The sequence below is a fragment of the Serinus canaria genome, chromosome 1 (assembly GCF_022539315.1).
Source record: "Serinus canaria isolate serCan28SL12 chromosome 1, serCan2020, whole genome shotgun sequence".
Classification (NCBI taxonomy): Eukaryota; Metazoa; Chordata; class Aves; order Passeriformes; family Fringillidae; genus Serinus; species Serinus canaria.
In genome coordinates, this window is record NC_066313.1 from 40,982,970 (window position 1) to 41,003,566 (window position 20,597).

The following is a 20,597-nucleotide window of genomic DNA, read 5'->3' on the forward strand; positions in this document are numbered from 1 at the left end:
TCTTTCTTACATATCCTACTATATTTACTTTGATCCAGACATCTCCAATCTCAAATTTATTCCAGAATTAAATATTTGACATGCAGTAGAATTAGCTTTTCTCATTAATAGTTTGATTTTATGCTAGGCTTGCTTGCTAAAAGACACAAAAGGGTAAGTTATCTGCATGTGAATTTCACAGAAAAATTAATTTGATCTAAAAATACTCAAATAAATGCTTTTTTAAGAAAGTAGGCTATAATGTGCAAACACCTAATTATTTGAAACTGGTTTTCTCTGAGGCAAGGAAATATAAAAAAAGAGCTTGACTCATTTTTCTCTTTTTATTCTCATTATCACATTATTGAGGTGAAGTAATGCAAGAGATGATAGAGTTCTTCACATCAGAAACAGGTCAAACATGTATATAAGTCCCAAATGAAGAAGCTAAATACCGTACATCAGTCTAGCTAGAGGAGGAAAGCTCTCTCTCCAGACAGTTTTTAACTTTGTGCTGTTAACTTTGTTGTATTCCTAAGCCTGATTGAGTTATGCTCACCTACATCATAGTTCAGATATTTGATATGTCTTTTAGCTAGCAGCCATGTTCAATTTTTTTTAATTGCAATGCTTCTTTAATTGCTGCATTTCAGCTTTTCAATAAGAATTTCCTGACCTAGAAACAAATTCCAAATCAGACTGTTCTTTACAGTGCTTTTGTCCTTAAGGTGATTTACCTTTACCTTAAAGAAAGTCTTAACTGTTTCTGTTTTTATTGTTGTATTTCAGTAAATCTTATAGCAGCAATCAGTATCTAATCTTTTACTGCTAGAGAGAATCACCAAATTGTTAACTAATGTTTCAGCTTTAGGTGTGTAGGTGCACTGCTTAGAATGAAGAAAGTAACAAAGGGTTTGATTTAAATGTTATTTCTTATAGATCAAAGAAGTCATAATTTATCAATACTTCTGTAAGCACATCATTTTTAGACATGAAGGATGTTAAAACAGCTGATATCCTTGCTGAGCTAAAGAATCACAATGTTATGCACTTGCACTGAGTAAACAGGGAGGCATTTCCTTGTTCTTGTTCAGTTTGCAACTGGGAAGAAACAGCCATCTTAAACATATTCTTAAAGAATGTATAATATGTAGCAATTTCATTGCTGTGCTTTATTCACATTTCTAACACAGTTTTAACTGGGAATCACACAATTCTGTAATTGATAAAGCACCTGTGCTTGATAAACTGTGAAAGAGAGTTGATACTGTGATTAAATCTCCTCTTTTAAGGAAAATTTCTTTATTTTTCAAAGAAACGCTCTTAATCCTTTATGACTATTTCTTTAATAGAAAAATGTAAAACCATTTGGATTAAAATATAAACTGATGGCAAAATGCAAAACTATAAAATTAGGCTGTGAAGAATATATATTTAAAATGAGGGATAAACTAATGATTAGGAAAAGAAAAATCCTAAACTAGGAGCTTTTATTAAAAATAAGAGTTGGAATAAAGAGTAACTATAAAAAAAATTCTTGTCAGATTGTTTTGGTGTTGTGGGTTTTTTTCATTCTGCACAATAATCACAATTTATTACTAAATTGGTGTTTTGGGAAATTAAGTTGTACAGTCACAGTGAGCAGCTAAATAGAACTGATTTTTTTAACAAAACTAAAAGTGCTTCTCAGCCTTTGACAGTAAGCTTTGGCTTTCCAAATTAAGAAAGTGTAGAAGAAAAATCTGATCCAAGGACTAAGGTTGTGTAATTACTATGTAGGTGTTAAAAAAATTGCCTTTTGAGGAGTTTCTTGCTAACACTGCCCAGTTCCAATAGCTTCAGCTCTACAGATACATAGATTTGTTGCAAGACTGCAACATAGAAGCTGACTTTACTTTGTGTTATCCTAAGCTTATTTGGATATTGACTGTGCAGGTATTACAGTTTGGAGCCCTTACTGTTTCAAGCTTGTGAGACAGACTTTTAGAGACAGATTGCAGATTTTTTTTATACTGACTTATGAAACTTATCTTAAATATTTCGCAACTCTTCTCAATAAATAGAAGAAAAAATAGCCTCAGCTGTATTTGCCTGATCTATTTCCTTTCTAAAAGAAAATCTTATTTTTAACAAGGCAAATATTTTTATATTTCCTAAATAAAGATGACAGGTTGCTTATGTTATGTCAGGTTTTCAGGAGTGTTTAGGATTGGGAGACATTTGCTAGTTCCATAGGTAGATATTTTCTTGCCATTTATTGGGTTGGTGCTGGGAATTCTAATCATTCATAGCTATTATGTTCTGTGTTGTATTTTGATAGAAAATCCAATTTTGTAGTGTATTGAAAAGTTATTACTTGCCCTGCACAGTTTTCTGGTTTATTCATCAGACTTGTTGGGTTCTGTGTTAAGCATGTATATCTTCCTTTTTCTTTCCTAGTAAAAAGAAATTTAATAAAAGCAAAGCAAACGCTTGGAGATGATATCTACAAGAGTAGATACAGCTGATACAGGTGAATAGACCATTGAAGTTCATCAGTTTTTCATCTGTGGGCCTCTGCTTTTTCATCTGCTTTTGCAATGTTGCAGCATATTTGTCTTCCACTTGCATCTTTCCTTGTATATTTTGGCTGGATAAAAGACAGCTCCTGTAGTGGCAAAATTTAATTTGTGTGATGTTAAGGGGAGGGATTTGGGGGACAACATGCCAAGGACTAGCTGACTACTGTCTCTTCGCTGTGGGAAGACCAAACAAAGCAAAACATGCTGGATTTTAGCTGTCAAGTGGGGCAAACAGTCTTTCATCTACTAGCAAGCCAAACAAATGACTTCATAAGGTTTTGGATTTTTTGATTTCTGTTCATTTGTTTTTAAAGAATGTCCTTGTGTAGAAGAGATTGATTCCCAAATTTAAAACACTAATACTACTTCTGTCATCATGTGGGATTTTTAGGACTTCATTATGAAGGAGGCAAGGATGGTGTACAGACAGAGGTGGGAAAGTTTTAAGTGTGAAAATAAGGGATATTTTTACTGCATTAGGCTGTGCAATTCATTTTCTGGAACAGGCTTCAGTGCAGTGACCTGACTTCTGCCATTAAAGAGCAACTCTCATAAGACCCTTTCAAGGAAACAAGCTCAGTTTGAATCAGCTTCTGCTTTTTAAGGTCACAGAGCTTCCCAGGAAAAATTTGCATTAGTCAGATGAAGGAGGTGTTAGAAAGTGTGAATCATGTAGTGAAATTCATGTGGAAGATGAGGATAACTTAGGTACTGAGAATTGGCCCCTTTTATCCAGTATAGTATTTTATATACCAAGTACCAACTGGATTCCAGTGCAACCCAAGGTTCTGCAGAGGTGTTAGCTTCTTAAGGATGGGCCTGTGTTCCCTGTAATTACACTGTCACTAAATACCAAACTTCTTCTGCTTGATAAACTGTGAGAGGGAGGTCTGCTATTGTGATTAAATAAATTTCCTTTTTTTTTTTTCCTGGACTAGTAAATGATATTCAGTTGTAGGTTTTGTTTAAACTGTTAATTTTAAAGCAAAGGATTAATTACCAGAGATTTCAGTCAATATCTCCGAATGTATAGAAAGACCTTCTAGTATATTACTTCATAAAATGTAATTAAACTTTTCAGAGATCTGGTGGCTTGGTAGTACTAGGTAGTGTAAGACTGTAGGTGGTCAGACACCATCTGGACTTTTTTTTTTTTACATCTGTATTTGTGTCCTCATGACTTGCTTTATAAAGGAAAGTGTATTTTTATGTTTATTTAGATTTTGGGGGTTTTGTTTTAGTGTGATGCAGCATAACTTCCTAACTGTTGAAGGGAAATAGAATTCCTGTTGTTCAAGCAATGCAGTGATTGCTGTAACTGTTTGATATATGCTCTATAATGAAAAACTGATTAAAATGTCTTGTGGGGTAATTCTTGTTTTTGCTGAAGTATTATGGCTACCTAGAGCTCTGCTAGCTGTGGTCATGCAACTTTTTGTGAAGAGCTTAAGCAAGTAAAATGTATAAGAGTTGGCAAAACACAAGTTAAGAAACTTCATTTTTTATTACTGTTAGTTTTATTATTTGCTATCACTTATTTAGTTGTAAGTGCATTTTTCTCAAAGAATTTGAGGTCCCTGAGTCGTCTTAGTGATTAAGACCTTTTGTATTTTAAATGCTTTTATTTTCTTCACTCAGAAGTAAGCTAAAACCATGAGCTTGCATCCGGGTGTGTTTGACTGCAAGCTCTTCAATAGCAAGTGTATATTCCAGCTGAATGTTTGGCATGGTAAGAACATGTAGAAATATTCTGGAGTCTGAAAAAAATTTAAGAGAATCTGGAATTTTTTTTTTTTTAATTTTCAGAATAAATGACAAAAAGCTTGAATCTGTTGCAGACAGTATGCTACTTGTCTTTAAATTGATCAGCTGTGTTGTTAACAGCTTTTAATTTTATTTCAGGTTTTTTTTAACCAAGTCATAGCTGTTGTTTTTCCAGTCAAGTTTTAGCGTTAGAGCTGTCTAAGCCATTATGACTCCTTACATCCTTTTGTTTTACATTGACTGTCAAGGCAGCTTGCTTAAAGTTTCATCACTGCTGTCAGACCCAACCACATTAATGCAATTGAAACCTTAGCAGTTTCTCTAATATTGCAGAGACTTAATGATGCTATCTGCAGAGAAAATATCAAACATGATCAAATTATTTCAGTCTCTTTATGGCTGAATTTTCCAGATTGACATTTTTATAATCTGGAAAATGTTGAGTAATTCATAGGAGGCAGTGTCAAATTTTCAGGCATTTTAGAGTTAGTGCTTCTCTGGGGAATGCCAAGATAAAACACATTGATGTTAACATGATGAGAATAGATGTTTAACATAGATATAATTGGGAGAATTGCGGGATACCGACAGGAAGTGTGGAGGTCAGGGAATGTAAATCCAATTTCCAATTCACACAAAAGCTGTGTGAGCTCCTAGATTGAGAAAACATGCATTGTTAATGTTCTATCTCGTTCTTGTAAGTTACTCATTTATCTCACTAATTATTTGCGTTGTTTCTAAACATCTGTGCAAGGGTTAGTTGTATTAATAAACAATTAGGGCTTGGGCATCTGTTGCAGCAGAAATGTTTTCTCTGTATCAGGTTACTTTGGTTTCCTTTAGAGATGGTAAAATGTGATCAGTTATGGTCCTACCCTAAAAGGATTTTTAGCCCAAGAGTCCAGGACTTGAAACATTCAACATTCCAATACAGTTGGTTAGTTTAGAAGCTTCATAGCTATCTTGTGTTTCATATTATTAGGTAGATTGAACTGTTCACACTTCAGTTGTTTGTTTTGCTATGTATGAGATGTCACACTGCCACTTTACATGTTTTCCATCTGAAAGTGAACTGATTGTATTGATTAGATATTAGTTCTTAGTCACTGACCTGTTTCTTTTATGCAGTTCAAGTTGGTAAGGAACCTGTTCACATTCTGGGATATGTTTCATATTTTTGTTTTGAGTGTTTGCTTGGGTTTGGTTTTGTTGGTGGTGTTTTTCAGGAGATTAGTTGATGAATGAGCTGGCAGTAGTAGCTTTATAAGCTAATTTGTTTGTATCTGACCAAACAAGTTGAAGACTGTAAACTCATAAAACCTGAAGTGAAGATGGTTGGTCATCTACTCTTCTCATTGTTTTTGAGAATGCATGGCCTGGTTTAATAATTTTTGGTACAAGGTTGTACCCTGCCTTTGTGAAGTATACACTGTATTACCAAAGCTGACTTAAAATTAACCTGATGTTTGTAAAAATGTAAAAAATTTCTGTATTAGCCTTATAGGTAGTAGTTTTCACTATTAATAGCATCAGAGTTTATATAGATCTTAATTCTGATTGCCTTTATCTTCCTACGAATGCAGCTTGTTGGGATTCTTTAGCAGGCAGAAGAATGGAGGAAAATTACAGTGAATTTATGTGCTATTTCTACAGTGCATTTACAAACAGGACTAGAGAATATAGTCTGTTTTCTTATTTTTCACTCCTGCCTCCTTTTAAAATCAGTCTTTTATATCTGGTCTGTGCCATTTCCGTTCTACTGGGGAAATGCAAAGCATATTTTTGTCTAGTCTTTAAAAAAATGTAACAAAAACTCAGTTGTCACTGCAGCAGAAAACATGGCATTATGTATTAATGTAAATAGCTCATGCAAAAAATGGAAAATGCAGACACATATGCACAGATAGGAACACATACACTTACCTGTATATAGCATGTTTACTTTCCAGGCTTAATATTGGAGTCTTTTTCCCAGTGTCAATCACTATTTCCTCTCATCACTCTTCCTGATATTTCCAGGGTGTTGTGTGCTTTTAATTTTATGAAGAAACTTAACTTTGGGTTTAGAGTTTATTTTTAATGACTAGAATGCATTTTTTGAAAGATTACTCAGTTTATATTCTTAAGGAGCTGATGTACTTAAAATTTGATTAACAAGGCATGTATTTTAAAATCAGAGACAGCAATATGATTAATGCTCAGCATTAAAAGGAGTTAGTTTGTTATTTTGAAGAACTCTATTTCCTGACATAGGCAAGTAGGAAGTACTTACTTAAGAAGTCAGTTTATTTCTGAAACAAGTTGACAAGGGGGAGCTACTTTAGAAATGCAAATTTAAAACCAAATAATTAATTGCTATATGGACTTGTTCCAGTTCTTTCAAATGAAGTTTTTTATAAATTGTGGCAAGTAGTTGGCCACAACTTGAGGCTGTTTTTTTAAATCAAGCTAAAAGCAAAAAACATAGCATTTAAACATAAAATTTCTGCTGCTTCTAGTTTTTTCCCCTTCATATCTCCTATGTCATGAGAGACGTGGGAAAATTGAAGGAAGTTTAGCAAAGGGCCACCCAAGTGATTAAAGGGTTGGGGAACTAGACTGATGTAGAAATGCTGATGGAGCTGTATTTGTTGAACCCAAAGAGGTGAAAGTTCTGAAGAGGGGAATCTAATCACAGCCTCCCTGAAATGTAGCTGCAGAGAGGATGTTCATAGTTGTCTTCATGAGGGTGCACTGGAACAGGGCAAAAGGCAGCAGGCTCAGGTTGCTTCAGGGGGAGTTCTGTCTCTGTAGAACAAGTCTGCACCATGAGAACAGAACACTGGACTAGGTTCCCCAGAGAAGGGATGAAATACTGTGCTTGACAGAGCCCTGGGTAACCCAGCATAAGGCTCTGTTTTTCAACAGAAGGTTAGACCAGGTGGTCTCCAAAGGTCTTTCTCAACCTACATTTTCCTCATGGTTCTGTGAATCTGTCTTTCTCTGATACTGAAGCAAATACAGGGAAATGGTCTAGGCAGGCTGTGGTACTGCAAGTAACTTGTGGAGAAGAGGAATCCTAAATCCTCTGATCCACTCCTCAGAGCAAAGCAACTGTGCTGCCTTAAGGAAACAGGGAGTGAGTGCACTTAAGGACAAAGTGGTGCCCAAGCTTTTCAAAGGAGGAACGTGACAGACGGTGGGAGTGGAGGGGAAAGTACTGTGTGAATTTGAACTTGAGTGTTGAGAAGGATAGCTGAACAGCTGAAGAAACCTAGGGCTAGAAAAGGGGTGAACAATGAGGAAGAAAGCAGTAACATAGGGGTTTGATATGCACTTGGTGTACTAAATGGTTTAAGCATCAAGTATATTCACCACATGTGACAAAGCTGGGATGCAGGACTGACAAAGCAGGAGCCTTTATATACCTCTATATGCTGAAGGTAGTCCAGTGTGAATAGTCTTGGGTGGTTTTCTCTGGTAGTCCTGGGTTATTGAAAGGAGAACTTTCTGAAAGTAATAAGGGAGGAAGGGTACATCAGGACATTCTGGAATGTTTTGCAGTTAGAATCACAAGAACAAGCTGGAGCCTCACCACTGTTGTCTTAAATATTTGAGAAAAGAGAGAAGGGGGCAAAAAAAAGGTGGATTGTCTAGAGCAGGTATTAATGGAGTTATTTGAGTGTAAAATGGGCCATACAAACACAAGGAAAAAGAAAATACCTTTCTCCAAGTTCAACAGTTTTTTTGCTTTTTTTTTTTCTTTTCATTTCAGGGAAGTTGGATTGTGTAAGTAGATGGATATGGAATTTGCCTTGGTAATTCATCAAGCCACGCTTAACGTTGTGGTTGCTTTTTTCTTCTATTGTTATTTTCTCCAGTGGGAAGTTAGTCCTATCCTTAAACTCTTCTGGATCATTCCATTCGTAGCTTAGTGCTTCAGCTGTCAACAAAATTCTGTCTTAAAGGTGTTCACTTTGCAATGCAATTGAGGGCATCTCTAAAATGTCACTGCCATGTCTGGTGGGATGTATATGTCAGACTTTGCAGTATGGTTTGGAAATTGTGAGAAAACCTGAATGTGTGCTTTAGTGTAACCTTGGTTTGTTCAGATCAGTTATTACTGCTGCCAGTACCTGTTTTTATTTACTGCTTAGATATCTGTATAAGAGAAGGCTTGATGCCTTTTCCGCTGGTTTAGGATGGGGAACATGAGCATAGAAAAGGAAAGTTCCTTGCCCAGTCAACACAAGAAATTACTGCCACAACTACTTAGAATCTGCATCTCAAACAATTTTTTAGTGAGCAGGTTCTTCAAAGTAGTGTGGTATTGGGAAGGGGAAAATGTTTTGTATTAAATATGACTAATATTATATTTTTAGTAAGAACATTGAGTAACCTATCAAAGAAGTTGTCTCGATATGTGGAATTGTCTCTATCCAGATTTTTATTATCCCTACTAGAGAAAAGAGATTGTTTACTGCCATTGTCTCTTTAGCCACCTGTAAGTCCAGTTGGACTTGTATGCTTGCATGGGATACTGATTAACATAGCCAATGGGTAGCCAAGCTTGTGACAAGGTCCATAGATTTCAATGTACTATAGAAATGCCATTGATCAATATAACTATACACTGTAGTGTCTTCTATAAGATAAATTTGGACTAGTGGGGAAAAGTGGTATAGCCCCCAAAGAGCTGCTGCAGTGCCACACAGCTGTGATTATTTTTAGAGAAAGCTGAAATTTAATCTAAGGATTTGAAGGTTTGGTAGTTTGAGGCTGGGTTTTTTGGAGGATTTCTTTTCCTTTGGTATATTTCTTACTGTTATTATGGGCACCTCTCTATTCCCATTTTCTTCCAGAATAAATCCAATCCAAATAGCTTAATGTGTGTGATAAATTCGGAAGACTCTGCTTTTACAAGTGCTTAAAAAAGTGTTTCTTCTGGATCCCAGCATCCAAGGGTGGGAGGCAGAATTGCTTGATAAATTTTGACAAACAGCATGTTATTTTATAAAACGTTACTAGATCAAGCTGTCAGATGCCAGAGACTGTATATCCTACTTTTGTCGTTGAATATAAATTTTTATGTTTATATAAAATTATCATAGATTAAATACTTTGCCTTTTAGAGAATGCTGGAAATTCTGCATCCTGAAAAACCATCAGCTCACTGCTTTGAGGCTGTATAAATTCAAATTGTGGAGCAGAGTTGATTCATAATTTTTTTTTTCTTATGAGCTTTTTCTAGAGTAATAATATGAGGTAATTCATTTGCTTATTATTACTACTCTGTTAAAATTTCTGTAAATATCTCTGTCTGATTTATAGGTAGTAGCTCAATTCCAAATTTCTTTCACATAATGAAGCGACAGTTTACTGAAACAGAGTGGGATGTAATCAAGTCCATGAGTAATGAATGGATGCAGCTGGATATGTTTTATCGGCACTGGGTAATCTTCTTTTCCTGTTTAAATTCTGCAAATGTTCACATTCTTTTCTGATGTAATTTTTGATTTTCATTATAGGAAAAATGTAATGTTTTTGTAATTGCATAGAATCATAGATTGATTTAGGTTGAAAAAGATCTAAGGTCATTAAATCCACCACTAAACTACGTCTCTAAGCACCACCTCTACCCGTATTTTAAAGAATTTCAGGGTCACTCAGTCACTTCTCTGGGCAGCTTGTTCCAGTGCTTGAAATGCCATTTGATGAAGAAGTTTCTCCTGTTATCCAATCTAAACTCCCCTGGTGCTACCTGATACCATTTCATGTGAAGATATTAGTGGACTTTATATTTCAGTGATTATCTTAATATCAGAATAACTTTGAGAACCATGGTGCAGCTGACATTTCCAATGGGATTTATTAGTAGTTTTAAACACATAGCCAGGAAAAGGTAAAGCATTCATATCCGTATGTGCCACTGAATAATTTCAGTTGGATATTTATTTTAATGCAGCAGGTTAGGCTGGGTATAAACTATGCTGATAACTTTTTCTCTTGATAATTTTACCAGTCTACCCTCACATTTACAGTAGTGTAAGTCTTAAATTTATTTTATTGCAATGTGTGCTCAGAAGTAATGTTTATAGAGCAGTAAATAGTAGTTTAAAAAACAGTTTGTAGCCAGTATAAATAAAATACATTTTTGTCTCTTTTAGGCCTTAAAAGAAAGCTTCTTAAAGGCCATTGGAGTTGGAATTGGCTTTAACTTGCAAAGAATTGAATTTAATGTGTCTCCATTGCAACTGGAAATAGGAAAGGTGTATAAGGAGACAAAAATGCTTCTGGATGGAGAAAAAGAAGAGGAGTGGACATTTGAGGTAAAGAAAATGTTTTCACTAGTGAAAAGCAGTCTCAACTCCTTATTGTTGCATTGCAAGTTTGATTTTTTTTTTTTTTTTTTTTTTTTTTTTTTTTGCAACTTCACATCTTTCCTCTGTGGAATCCCATTGAGCTTATATTAATCAAAACTTAGACTCTAAATCTGCAGCATTTTAAAGATTTTTTTAAGATTGCAAAGACACCCCATAGATGGATTAGTCATAATGTCTTTTTGTTTTTTCTTGTGTCTGGAATATATTTCCTGCTCTTTGGGAAGAGCATTGCTATGCAGGAAGTTCACAGAAATAAATTCAGGCCTGATTTCTTGAACGGGTCTAAAATTTTAAAGTTTTTCATCAGAAGGTCTGGAACTGTTGGTCTCAATAGTCTAACTGAGTCTTAGGGTTTAGGCTTTTGTTTTCCTTTTTCAAAGTTATTGGGGCTTATCACTAAAACATCCGTCCTTTACAGATTTAGTAAGAAATTGTCAGTATCATCTCGTGTAGCTTAAAGGATATGTAGGGGAAAAACTGATAGGGAGCTATTTACTGGTGGACCTGGCAGTGCTGGGTTAACAGTTGGACTTGCTGGCATTAAAAGTGTTTTCCAGCTGAGATTATTCTGATTCATAATGATCTCAAATTATTTAATTACCTTAAAAACAAGCTTTAAAAACAAAATAAATGACAATACCATATCTCTACACCCAAGAGGCATGTTTGTTCAATCCCTTTAAACAAAGCAAAGAATGGAACAAACTGTCAAGTGCACTTTTCAGTAAGATTATTCAGTTTCAAATACATATTTGCATTTTGAAAATACCTGTATTGTTGGAGACAGCTGTTCCAGTAGAGCTGTCTGAATGACAAATTTCTGCTGCATATTTGTTTTCTTTACTATACAAACTACATGTACCCTGTGCATGTGGCCTGAAAGAATGAATGTTCCAGTGATGTTTAATTTCAGAGTATAAGTTTCTTTCTTCACAGTTCATTCCTTCATTCAGCATTCCATTTATGGCTATGTGTTACAAGTCTATGCATACTAAATCATACTCTTACTCAATTCCTATATAGTATAGCAATATCAGTGTGTCATGAAATTCACTTGTTGGAATTACACTGGCAAAGGAGGTTATTGGGGAAGCCAGAATGCTTTCCATGTTACTGCAGTCCCCCTTGGCCAAGGGAGCAACTGCCTGTCTTCACTGTACTCCTAGTTTTTGTCTTTGATGTGCCTGTGGTTGATTGACAGAAATAGCCTGAAGATGATGATGCAGATACTCCCTGTAATACTTATATGCTTTCTAATTGTTTGGATTTTTTCCTTTTACTTAGTAATTACTGCTAAAACATTTATGCAGTTTTTTTCTGAGGAAAGTCTCCACTTCCACGCTTGTCCACCTGCTTCCCAAAAGTGCAGTGTTATAATGAGGCAGATTCTTGTGTTTCGAAGAAAGGTCTTAATATCAAGTTTCCTTTAAATACAAGCTCAATTGGGATATAATTTCAATTAAATATCGTCCATATTTATTAAAATTAAATTATTTTTTTTTTCAGATACCAATCTCTGGAGAGCCAAAAATTAAGCATTGCTTAACTTTTTTGTCTCTTCCCAAGTTTTTTTTTAATTTTGTGTCCGTTTTCTTACTTAGAAAAGTCTTTTTTTGTCTCAACAGATTTTTGAACAAACTTTTCAGTTGAAAACACTAATTTTGAGAAATCTGAAAGTGTCACTTGTAAGACTACATATTACTGATACAGTCTTTTCCTTAGGTTCCCTGTTGTGCCAATTTTACTTTAGGGAGCTTTTTCTATCAAATAAAAAAATTATAATGACCTCACTTCTACATTTCAGAACTGCCTATATCTTAGTGAAAGGAAAAGATCAAAGAGAGCAAGACTGTTTAAAATTCAGGTATCACATATTTTTGATTGATTCATTTCAGTTTTAAAGAGAAGCTCATTTACTAAAAATGGATGGGAGAAATAAAGGAAATTTTATCCATTTAAGTTACACAAAATATTCTGAAATCTCCTTCAGAAAGTACCATGTAATATGAAAAAGATAACTTTAAATTCATAAAGACCAAGAAAAGATCCTCCATCTTATACTTGTCATGACTAAAAGGTCAAGAGAAATACTAATGAATCAGAACAAATCAAAGTTGACTCTGTTTAGGCACCCTGTAACTGTTCACAGTCAGAGCAAAGCCAATTCAAGTTGGAGATAGAATTTTCTGTGAACAGTGCAGAAAGGTTTTTCTTATTTCATTGTAAATACCAAATTAACTACTGTGTTACATAGTTGACTCTGTGTGGTCCTTTTACCAAGGACTTAGTTTTGCTTGAAGTGTCTTTGCCCTCATTCACACACCACATTTTTTGGCTTGAATGGAAGGCAGTTGATCAGAAACGGGCTCTTCTTTTTTGGTCTAGATGGAAGGATTTAGCTTTAGGGTCTTGTTTTTGTATATTACTCTAGAGATTGCTATGCAGAGTCCCTTCAGCTGTTTTGGAAGGTGTTGGAGAAAAAAAAGCTTTGTTTAAAAGCATCAATTTAATTTTAAGATGTGTCTGCTGTACATGTTGAATATGCTTTATTCATAGAAACAGTACATGCTTTCCTCATTTTAAAAAGGTGATTTTAGTTATTGCTAAACAAAGGACAGCTAGCCCAGTGAAGAGTGATAGCAGTGTTTTGTCAGGGTGTTGATTTAGGATGGAGTCATTATGATGATGATGATTATTATTATTATTATTATTATTATGGGTAATTCTGTATGCTCCGTTTACTTCCTTTGAAGAAAATAAACTTGGAAAATTATCCTAGTTTCATCTCTGGTACAGTTAATTTTCTTCTTAGTAGCTGGCATAGTGCTGTGTTTTGAATTCAGGATGAGAGTAGTGCTGTTAACACATTGAAACAAAGTCAAGGACTCCAGTTCCTCATAGTACCCTGCTGTGTGGTATGAGCTGCCTACTGCTATGACAGAATAAAGTAGTAGTTAATTCTAGTAAAAACAAAAGAAGTTGATTGAAAACAGTTATGACAAGTTCCATAATTTAAAGAGATCAATGCAAGTTTATAAGATAGAGAGATTTGTAGCAGATCTTAAATATGGAAAAATATATTGGCACAGGAAAAGGTTTCCCAGAGAACATATGGATGTCCCATCCCTGGAAGTGTATAAGGCTAGATTGGATGGGGCCCTGAGCAACCTGGTCTAGTGGAAAGTATCCCTGTCCAAGGCAGGGGTGTTGGAATGGAGTGATCTTTGAGGTCCCTTCCAATGTAAGCCATTCTGTGAGATTATGAATAATAAATTCCTAGTTAGTGATTTGCAAAATGTTGAATGTATTCATGACCATTTCCTTATTAGTCCCAGTTGTGTGCAATTGATCAGGAAGAATAACAGGATAGTACTTACTGGAATTGATGTTAAAGAAGAATCTTAAATGAGATATAACACATTTGGTTTTGTACCTACCTCAACTTTGGATACAATTATTATATACAGGAAGCATGTGATTTATCCTAAACTTTGCTCAGGGATTTAGAATCACCTGACAGGACTGCTGTTGCACAGATAACTTTTTGCATTTTTTCACAACAAATATTTGCTTGATTTGTTTATATGCAAATAAATTACTTCCAGAATATGAATTTCAAAGACAGATTACCTGGGTCAATTTGAAACATATTTAGTAATTGCTGGTGTGCAACTGTTGTTGGCATCTTTCACCCTCAGTAAGAGAAGTTAATCCTATTGCATTGTCAGGAATAAATAAGAATAGAAGCTTTCATTTCTAAGACTAGCTAATCCAACTGGATTCCCTCATCAATTAGTTCTGCTGGCTGGGAAGGTACAGATTCATCATAAGCTGTCTGTTGTTGACTGAATTCATAATGATTTGAATTCCAGACACATCATTCTGCCGAGTCTTTGAAATGAGATCATTGTAAATCTCTGTGTGCTCTAGTAACACTTTTGTTCTGTGCAGACAAAAACAAATTTTGTCCATTATATGACTTCTGGTTTATAGAGAGGAATCTTAACAGAACAACCTCTCTACCCTGAAGGAATTCTATAGGATTGTCCTCTTTTTGTTAATTATCTATTTCCATTTAAGATACTAATTTTATAAGCTGGTATAGCAATACCTCCAGGGAAACAAGCTGATCCATTGTTTATAGTTTCAGTAGGTTTCATTAATTTCATTGCTTAAGGTTTTTGCTGGCCACTAGTAAAGGCCAGGAAAGATGTTCCTTTCTGTATTTCATCAGGATTTACATTGCTCTGAAACAGCAAAGATAGATGAAGGGCATAGTTTGTGTTTTATTGCAAGATGCTGAAAACTCTCTTGTGACCACAGAGGATACATGAAATAAATGAAATGGAACCTTTTTCATTTACTGTTCATTGGGCAGGGTCTCTGCAAGGAAGGTCTATCTAAACAATCACTGCCTTTTAAATGCAGCTTTGAACTGAAAAAAACATTATTTTGCTAACAATATATGTAATAGTATCTATAATATGTTTTTAGTTGAACAAACAAGAAGTAATATAAGTTGACCTCTTAGTTGACAAAAAGAAAATTCTGTGCTTAAAGCTGTTTGCAGATTTCTGATTACAGGTGTAAGCCGCTGCTGAATGTGCTGTCCTCTGCCCTCTGTTCTGATCTGTCTTTGACCTCTTGGACATGCAAAAAAAGTGAAGAAGGGTGGAAAATGAAGCAATTAAAAAGGGGATATAGTATTTTTTCCATCTAAAAGAACATAAAACACTGCCACCCCAGAACTATAGAAATGGTTTAGCAATACCTGATCAAGCATCTAGTATTCATAGTCTTTCTTATTTTTGAGGAAGTTACAGAAATGTGCACACTGACTACGGGTGGTTACCTCTGAGATAGCATTCTTTATGTTTGACTTACTTTCAGTTTTGTATCCTAGTAAAGGAGTGGAAAACCCGGTAAAATACCCCATAGGAAGTGCATTTATAGCTCTTGCAGTCATATAAAGTACTGCTTATTCTGTAGGTTTATTCATTTTTCTTATATTAAATATTTTTCTTAATCTAGACAGAATTGAAATACTCATTTTCTTACTAGCACTTTGCAGAAAGGTATGACAACACGAGCTTGATGGAGTTTTTTTAAGTAGGTGAGTTTTCTACAGTTCACTGATAAAGCTGTCAAATGGGCACAGTTTTGGTGCTGAAGAGGTCAAAATAAAAGCATAGCTCTATTTCCTCACCAGCACCTCTCAGCCAAGGCATCACATTTGCCAGACACATCCCTCAACCTTACAGTTGTACTTGTGCTACACATGACTGGAGCAGCTGCTGCCTTGGCTGAGCTGGGCTGAGTAGATTTGAGCTGAGCAGCTTGGTTTGGCTTTATATGTGTGTGTATATTTATTTATTTATTTATTTATTTATTTATTTATTTATTTAATATATATTTATATATCTATGCACAGGGCTGTTTTGGAATCACAGAAATGGTATCCTGGCAACCGAAGCCTGTAGAAAAGCCTGATGCACACTGACACCATTGTTTTAAAAGACATTTTGCTTAGATTAAAAGGGTAGAAAAATGAGGCAACCAACAGCCTGTCGGAGGAAATAGGAGGAAATCATGGTGCTTTCTTTATATTATAATATAGTGCAGTTAAAATATTTCTCAAGGAAGCCAAAATTGGAGATTCAGTCTTAAGTTCCAGGAGAACATCCCAATGACTTTTTAATTTTCAGATTAATGGCAATATCGAAACGGATCACCTTCCTAGGTAAAATTCTTGTTATTCTTGATTTCTAGTTTAGAAAGTGTGCAGAAATTACATGAAAAATTTTGAATAAATAAGCAGGGAAATTTTTATTTTGTCCCCTTAGATATATATTTTTTTTAAAGTCAATGGAATTATGACTTGACTATAGAATAAGCATTATTCAGTAAATAGTAAATGTCTTTGGGGTTCTTTTTCCTGTAATTGTTTAGGATAAATTTTTAGTCTTTCTAGAAGAAAACACTTTCAAACCAAACTATTAAATAGGTAAAAAACTACATTACTAAATACATAGTTATACATCTAAAAATGTTGATTCTTATTCACACATAGCAGTACTCAGTATGTCAGGAATTCAAAGTTGTGCTCTTACAGGCTGTCTGAAGCCAAGAGGGAGAGAGTCATTGTTTTAGGTTTACACTGACATTACTTTTTTTCAGAATACCTTCTCGACTTCACAGTTCATCTCACTAGAAAAGGATAGCTAAGATGGGTTATATGGTTTGGGACTTAGAAGGGACTGGTAAAGGAATGCTTAGGTCACAAACTTGAATGCAAATATCTACAAATGGATAAGGTGATGGTAACCTATAGTAATTTGTCCTCAGTCCTGTGAACATTTTAATGTGTCTGCATCATTGAGCTCTCCAACAGCGCTGCTAAAACATTCTGTTGTTTTTTGAATGTCATTATTTTAAAGTATCTTAAATGATCTTGTGCTATTGTTCTGAACCATACTCTAAACATTTATATAATCTATACTCTGGAAACAGAATAAAGAAAATGCATTTACATTGCCATTTTTCATCTTTACTAGGAAACCCGCTTGGATGACCATCATCATGTTGCAGTGGCGCTTGGGAAACAGGAGGGATTTGTACAGAAGGATTCTGATGTAAGGAATTGTGAAGTAGTTTCATCTCTTGGTGATCACTTGAGTATAAACTCAGGCTGTAGCTAAAAGGGTGTCATCTCATATACAGGGCCAAGAAGAAGGTTTATCTTAGGCATGGTATTAACCAGAACCAAACAGTATTACTGAGCTGTTACTGAAGTGTTTCCTCTAGTTCTGTTGTGCCTATTTTAGGAAAGGTCTGTGAAGGAGAAATAGTTTCAGAGGACAGCAGCAGATAATGTCAAGTCTGTAATGCATGTATTTAATGTGTTCATTCAAGAGAAGATTAAGTGATTTTTGTCATGGCCTGCTAGTACTCATGTGGGAAAGATGGTTTTCACAGAGGGAAGTGGAAACAGTGAGCCAATCTGGACTGCTAAACTTGTGTGACACCTCACCAAGTTGATTGTAGTGGGGGACTGTCAGTGTATGTATCCCAGAGCAGATCCATCACCAAACACCTTTATGACAAGATAACCCTTGAGACAAGCAGCAACAACCAACAGATGGGAAGAACAGCAGTGTTAGTCTTCATTCCATGTGGTGTCTCTATAGAGAGAAAGAGAAAAGCTGCTTAAAAGCTTTTCTTGATTTTCTGTGTAATTTAAAAAATACCTCAGTCCTGAAAATAGCAATAAAAGTCAAATTTAAGGGATGGGCAGATTGGCAAGTTGTAGCCAAAACAGCCAGACAGTCAGCAAATGAAAGTGTGACAAATTGCCAGATTTTTCTCTGCTCTTCTAGTTGCTCACAAGAAAATTGGTTAGTTGTTTTCTGTTATTTAGATACAAAGATTCTACCAGGAACTAAAAAAAAAAAAAAAATTAGTATAGGAATGTATAAAAGCATGGAAGTGGTAATGCACACTATCTATCATGGTAACAAAGTCTATGTTCATGGATAACAACGAGATGCAGACCTTTTAGCTAGTATTGGTTAGATTGAGAAAAAGAGGTGTTAAACTACTTGTGAGGATTTACTGTGATAAATCAGTGAACAAATATTTTTAAAGAAATTATGTGCATTTTTTTGGCAGGACATACTTAAGTTAATTACCCAAATATTCTACGGGAATCCAGGATTTTTAAGTATTGACCTTCATCATCATGGTCAGTTACCTTCAAGGTACTGTAGAAAAAATAAATAGTCATGATATCAAAGGTTATGATGAAAAGTCTTTGAATCAAGAGTTTCAAAGGCTTACTTGTCTGCTGACTAAATTTATGATGGCCTCAATTTTATTATTTCAGTTCAATGAAGAAAGGTCATTTTCAGCAGAACAAGAGAGCATTCTGAGACTCCCCAGTAAGGAAATTAAGTGAAAATTTATGTACTGTTGCATTGTGCTTTTTTAGGCCTCCTTCTAACAGGAGCATGGAGGAAATGAACCTCACCTTCTCTCTTTTTAAAAGAACCATAAAAATTATTCTATTTATTGCTAGATGTGTTGAAAGAAAAAGTTTTTCATTCTAGCTTAACATGTGTGTAAATGTCAGTGTTTGTGTCTGTGTCTGTACCTTCTCTGCAATCGCAGGAATAATTCATTATAGCCTGCTTGCAGAACATCGCTTTAAAGCTTTCTTCACAAAATGATGGCGTGTGCCTACAATTCCCAGGAAGGACCAATTTTTATGTCAATGTACTGTAATTAAAAATCTCTAGTGTCAAGAGTCTTCTCAAAATGCTAGTGACTGCTAAATTGAGGAAACAGAACTTTTATCTGTGCTCTTCACCTCGATGTAGGCATTTATCTGAGGCTAGTCTCAGTAAAAGATGGCTGAGTTTAAAGCTCTTTATAAATCCTGTGTAGGATATGAAATGTCTTCTGTCTATTGCTTGCTGTTCTTCACAAGAGTTGTGATGCATTCCGTCAGGACACGCTTCCTTCAGACAAGCACATGCTGAAGTTCAAACTGCATCTGTTAACAACTACTTAGCTCAAAGGCTTGGTTCATATTTGCTGTGCATCTGTAATGTCGCTTGCATGGCTCTAGGCACCATTCCTGCAGCTTTACCTCATCTCCAAAATGTCACATGAGCAGAAATGTCTCAACACCATGTCACTTGTGTAAGGACATAAAGTGAGAGGCAGCTCCGTCTTTTTCACTTTCAGTCTGCATTGACAGCTAAGAGTTCTTCTGTGTTGTTACAAACAAATCATTTTGTTGTCTCTGCATTTACTCTTATTAGTAGCCTATTGCTCAAATACTGAAGTGGAGAATTTTTGCTTTTTGCCAATTTACTGACCTACCTTCACTGATGTGACAGAAAGGGATAACAGAATCCTCAAAATTGACCTTGGACTGACCAACCTCCAGCACTTGGATGTAAGCATGGAAGGGTCTACAGGGCACAATTGTGAACAAATTCCCCAAATCTTCTCCTGAAATTCAAAGTCCTGGAGTGCCTCTGAAGTGCCTGTACATCAGTGCACTCAGGATAAAGAATAAACATGATGAGTCACAGATCTGTCTGTGGCTGCAGGGTTCCAACAGCACGAGATGGTAGCGTTCAGGATCCTAGGGCAGTAAGGAGGACTCACAACCCTTAACATGAGGAGAGGAAACTTTCTCATCCTCGAAGGACAAAGAGGGGTTCTGTGGGATAAGGCCTCAGAGGAAAGCTGAGCTTAAGAAAGCTGCTTAATACTCAAGGGTATTCCTTCCCTCTCAAGAAAGTTCCATCTCACTGCTTATGAAGTCAGGTAAAAAGGCTAGGAGATCTGCATGGAACAGGGAACTCCTAGCCAAACTTGGCATAGAAAGGGAAGCATCCAGAGGGTGGGAGCAAGAATGGGTAACATGAGAAGAATACAGAAATATCTGAGCATCTAGGGATGAAATTTAAAAAGCTTAAGCCCAAATAGAATTTAATGTGACCAGATATGTTCAAAGCAACAAGAAGCACTTCTATAAGTGCAAAGAAGCCAAAGGGAGAAGGGTTTTTCTCAGCCAGACAAATGTTGAAAGAGGCTGAGATACTGAATCTCAGTGCATCAGTATTAGCAAGGCTGGATGTCAGGAATCCCAGGTTGCAGGAATGAAAGAGGAAGGAGCAAGGAAGCTGCACCCTTGGAGAAAGAGGATTAGGTCAGGGAATGCTTGAGCAAGCCGAATGGGTATAAGTCAGTAATATTTATGGGATACAGCTGGCATTGCAAGGCCCCTCTCGATAATCTTTGGTTGATCATGGGGACTGAGGCAAGTGCCCAAAGACTGGAAGAAAACATGGAAGAAGGAGGACCCAAGCAATTACAGGTCTGACAGCTTCACCATGACTGCTGGAAAGGTGGTAGAACA

General features: G+C 35.7%; 1 protein-coding gene across 3 annotated transcripts in view; it reads left to right on the forward strand.

Moving 5' to 3' along the window:
* AASDHPPT (aminoadipate-semialdehyde dehydrogenase-phosphopantetheinyl transferase) overlaps nucleotides 1-20,597 on the forward strand; it is a 30,400-nt gene that overhangs the window by 4,631 nt on the left and 5,172 nt on the right. For 2 of the 3 annotated variants that reach the window (XM_009102791.4, XM_050977109.1), the window contains exons 3-5: nucleotides 9,615-9,736; nucleotides 10,451-10,612; nucleotides 17,221-17,298. In XM_009102791.4, the coding sequence (XP_009101039.1) occupies nucleotides 9,615-9,736; nucleotides 10,451-10,612; nucleotides 17,221-17,298 (362 nt within the window). Of the gene's footprint in view, nucleotides 1-9,614; nucleotides 9,737-10,450; nucleotides 10,613-17,220; nucleotides 17,299-18,334; nucleotides 18,424-20,597 lie in introns of all 3 variants that reach the window. The other variant, XM_018908447.3, reaches the window with a different exon arrangement.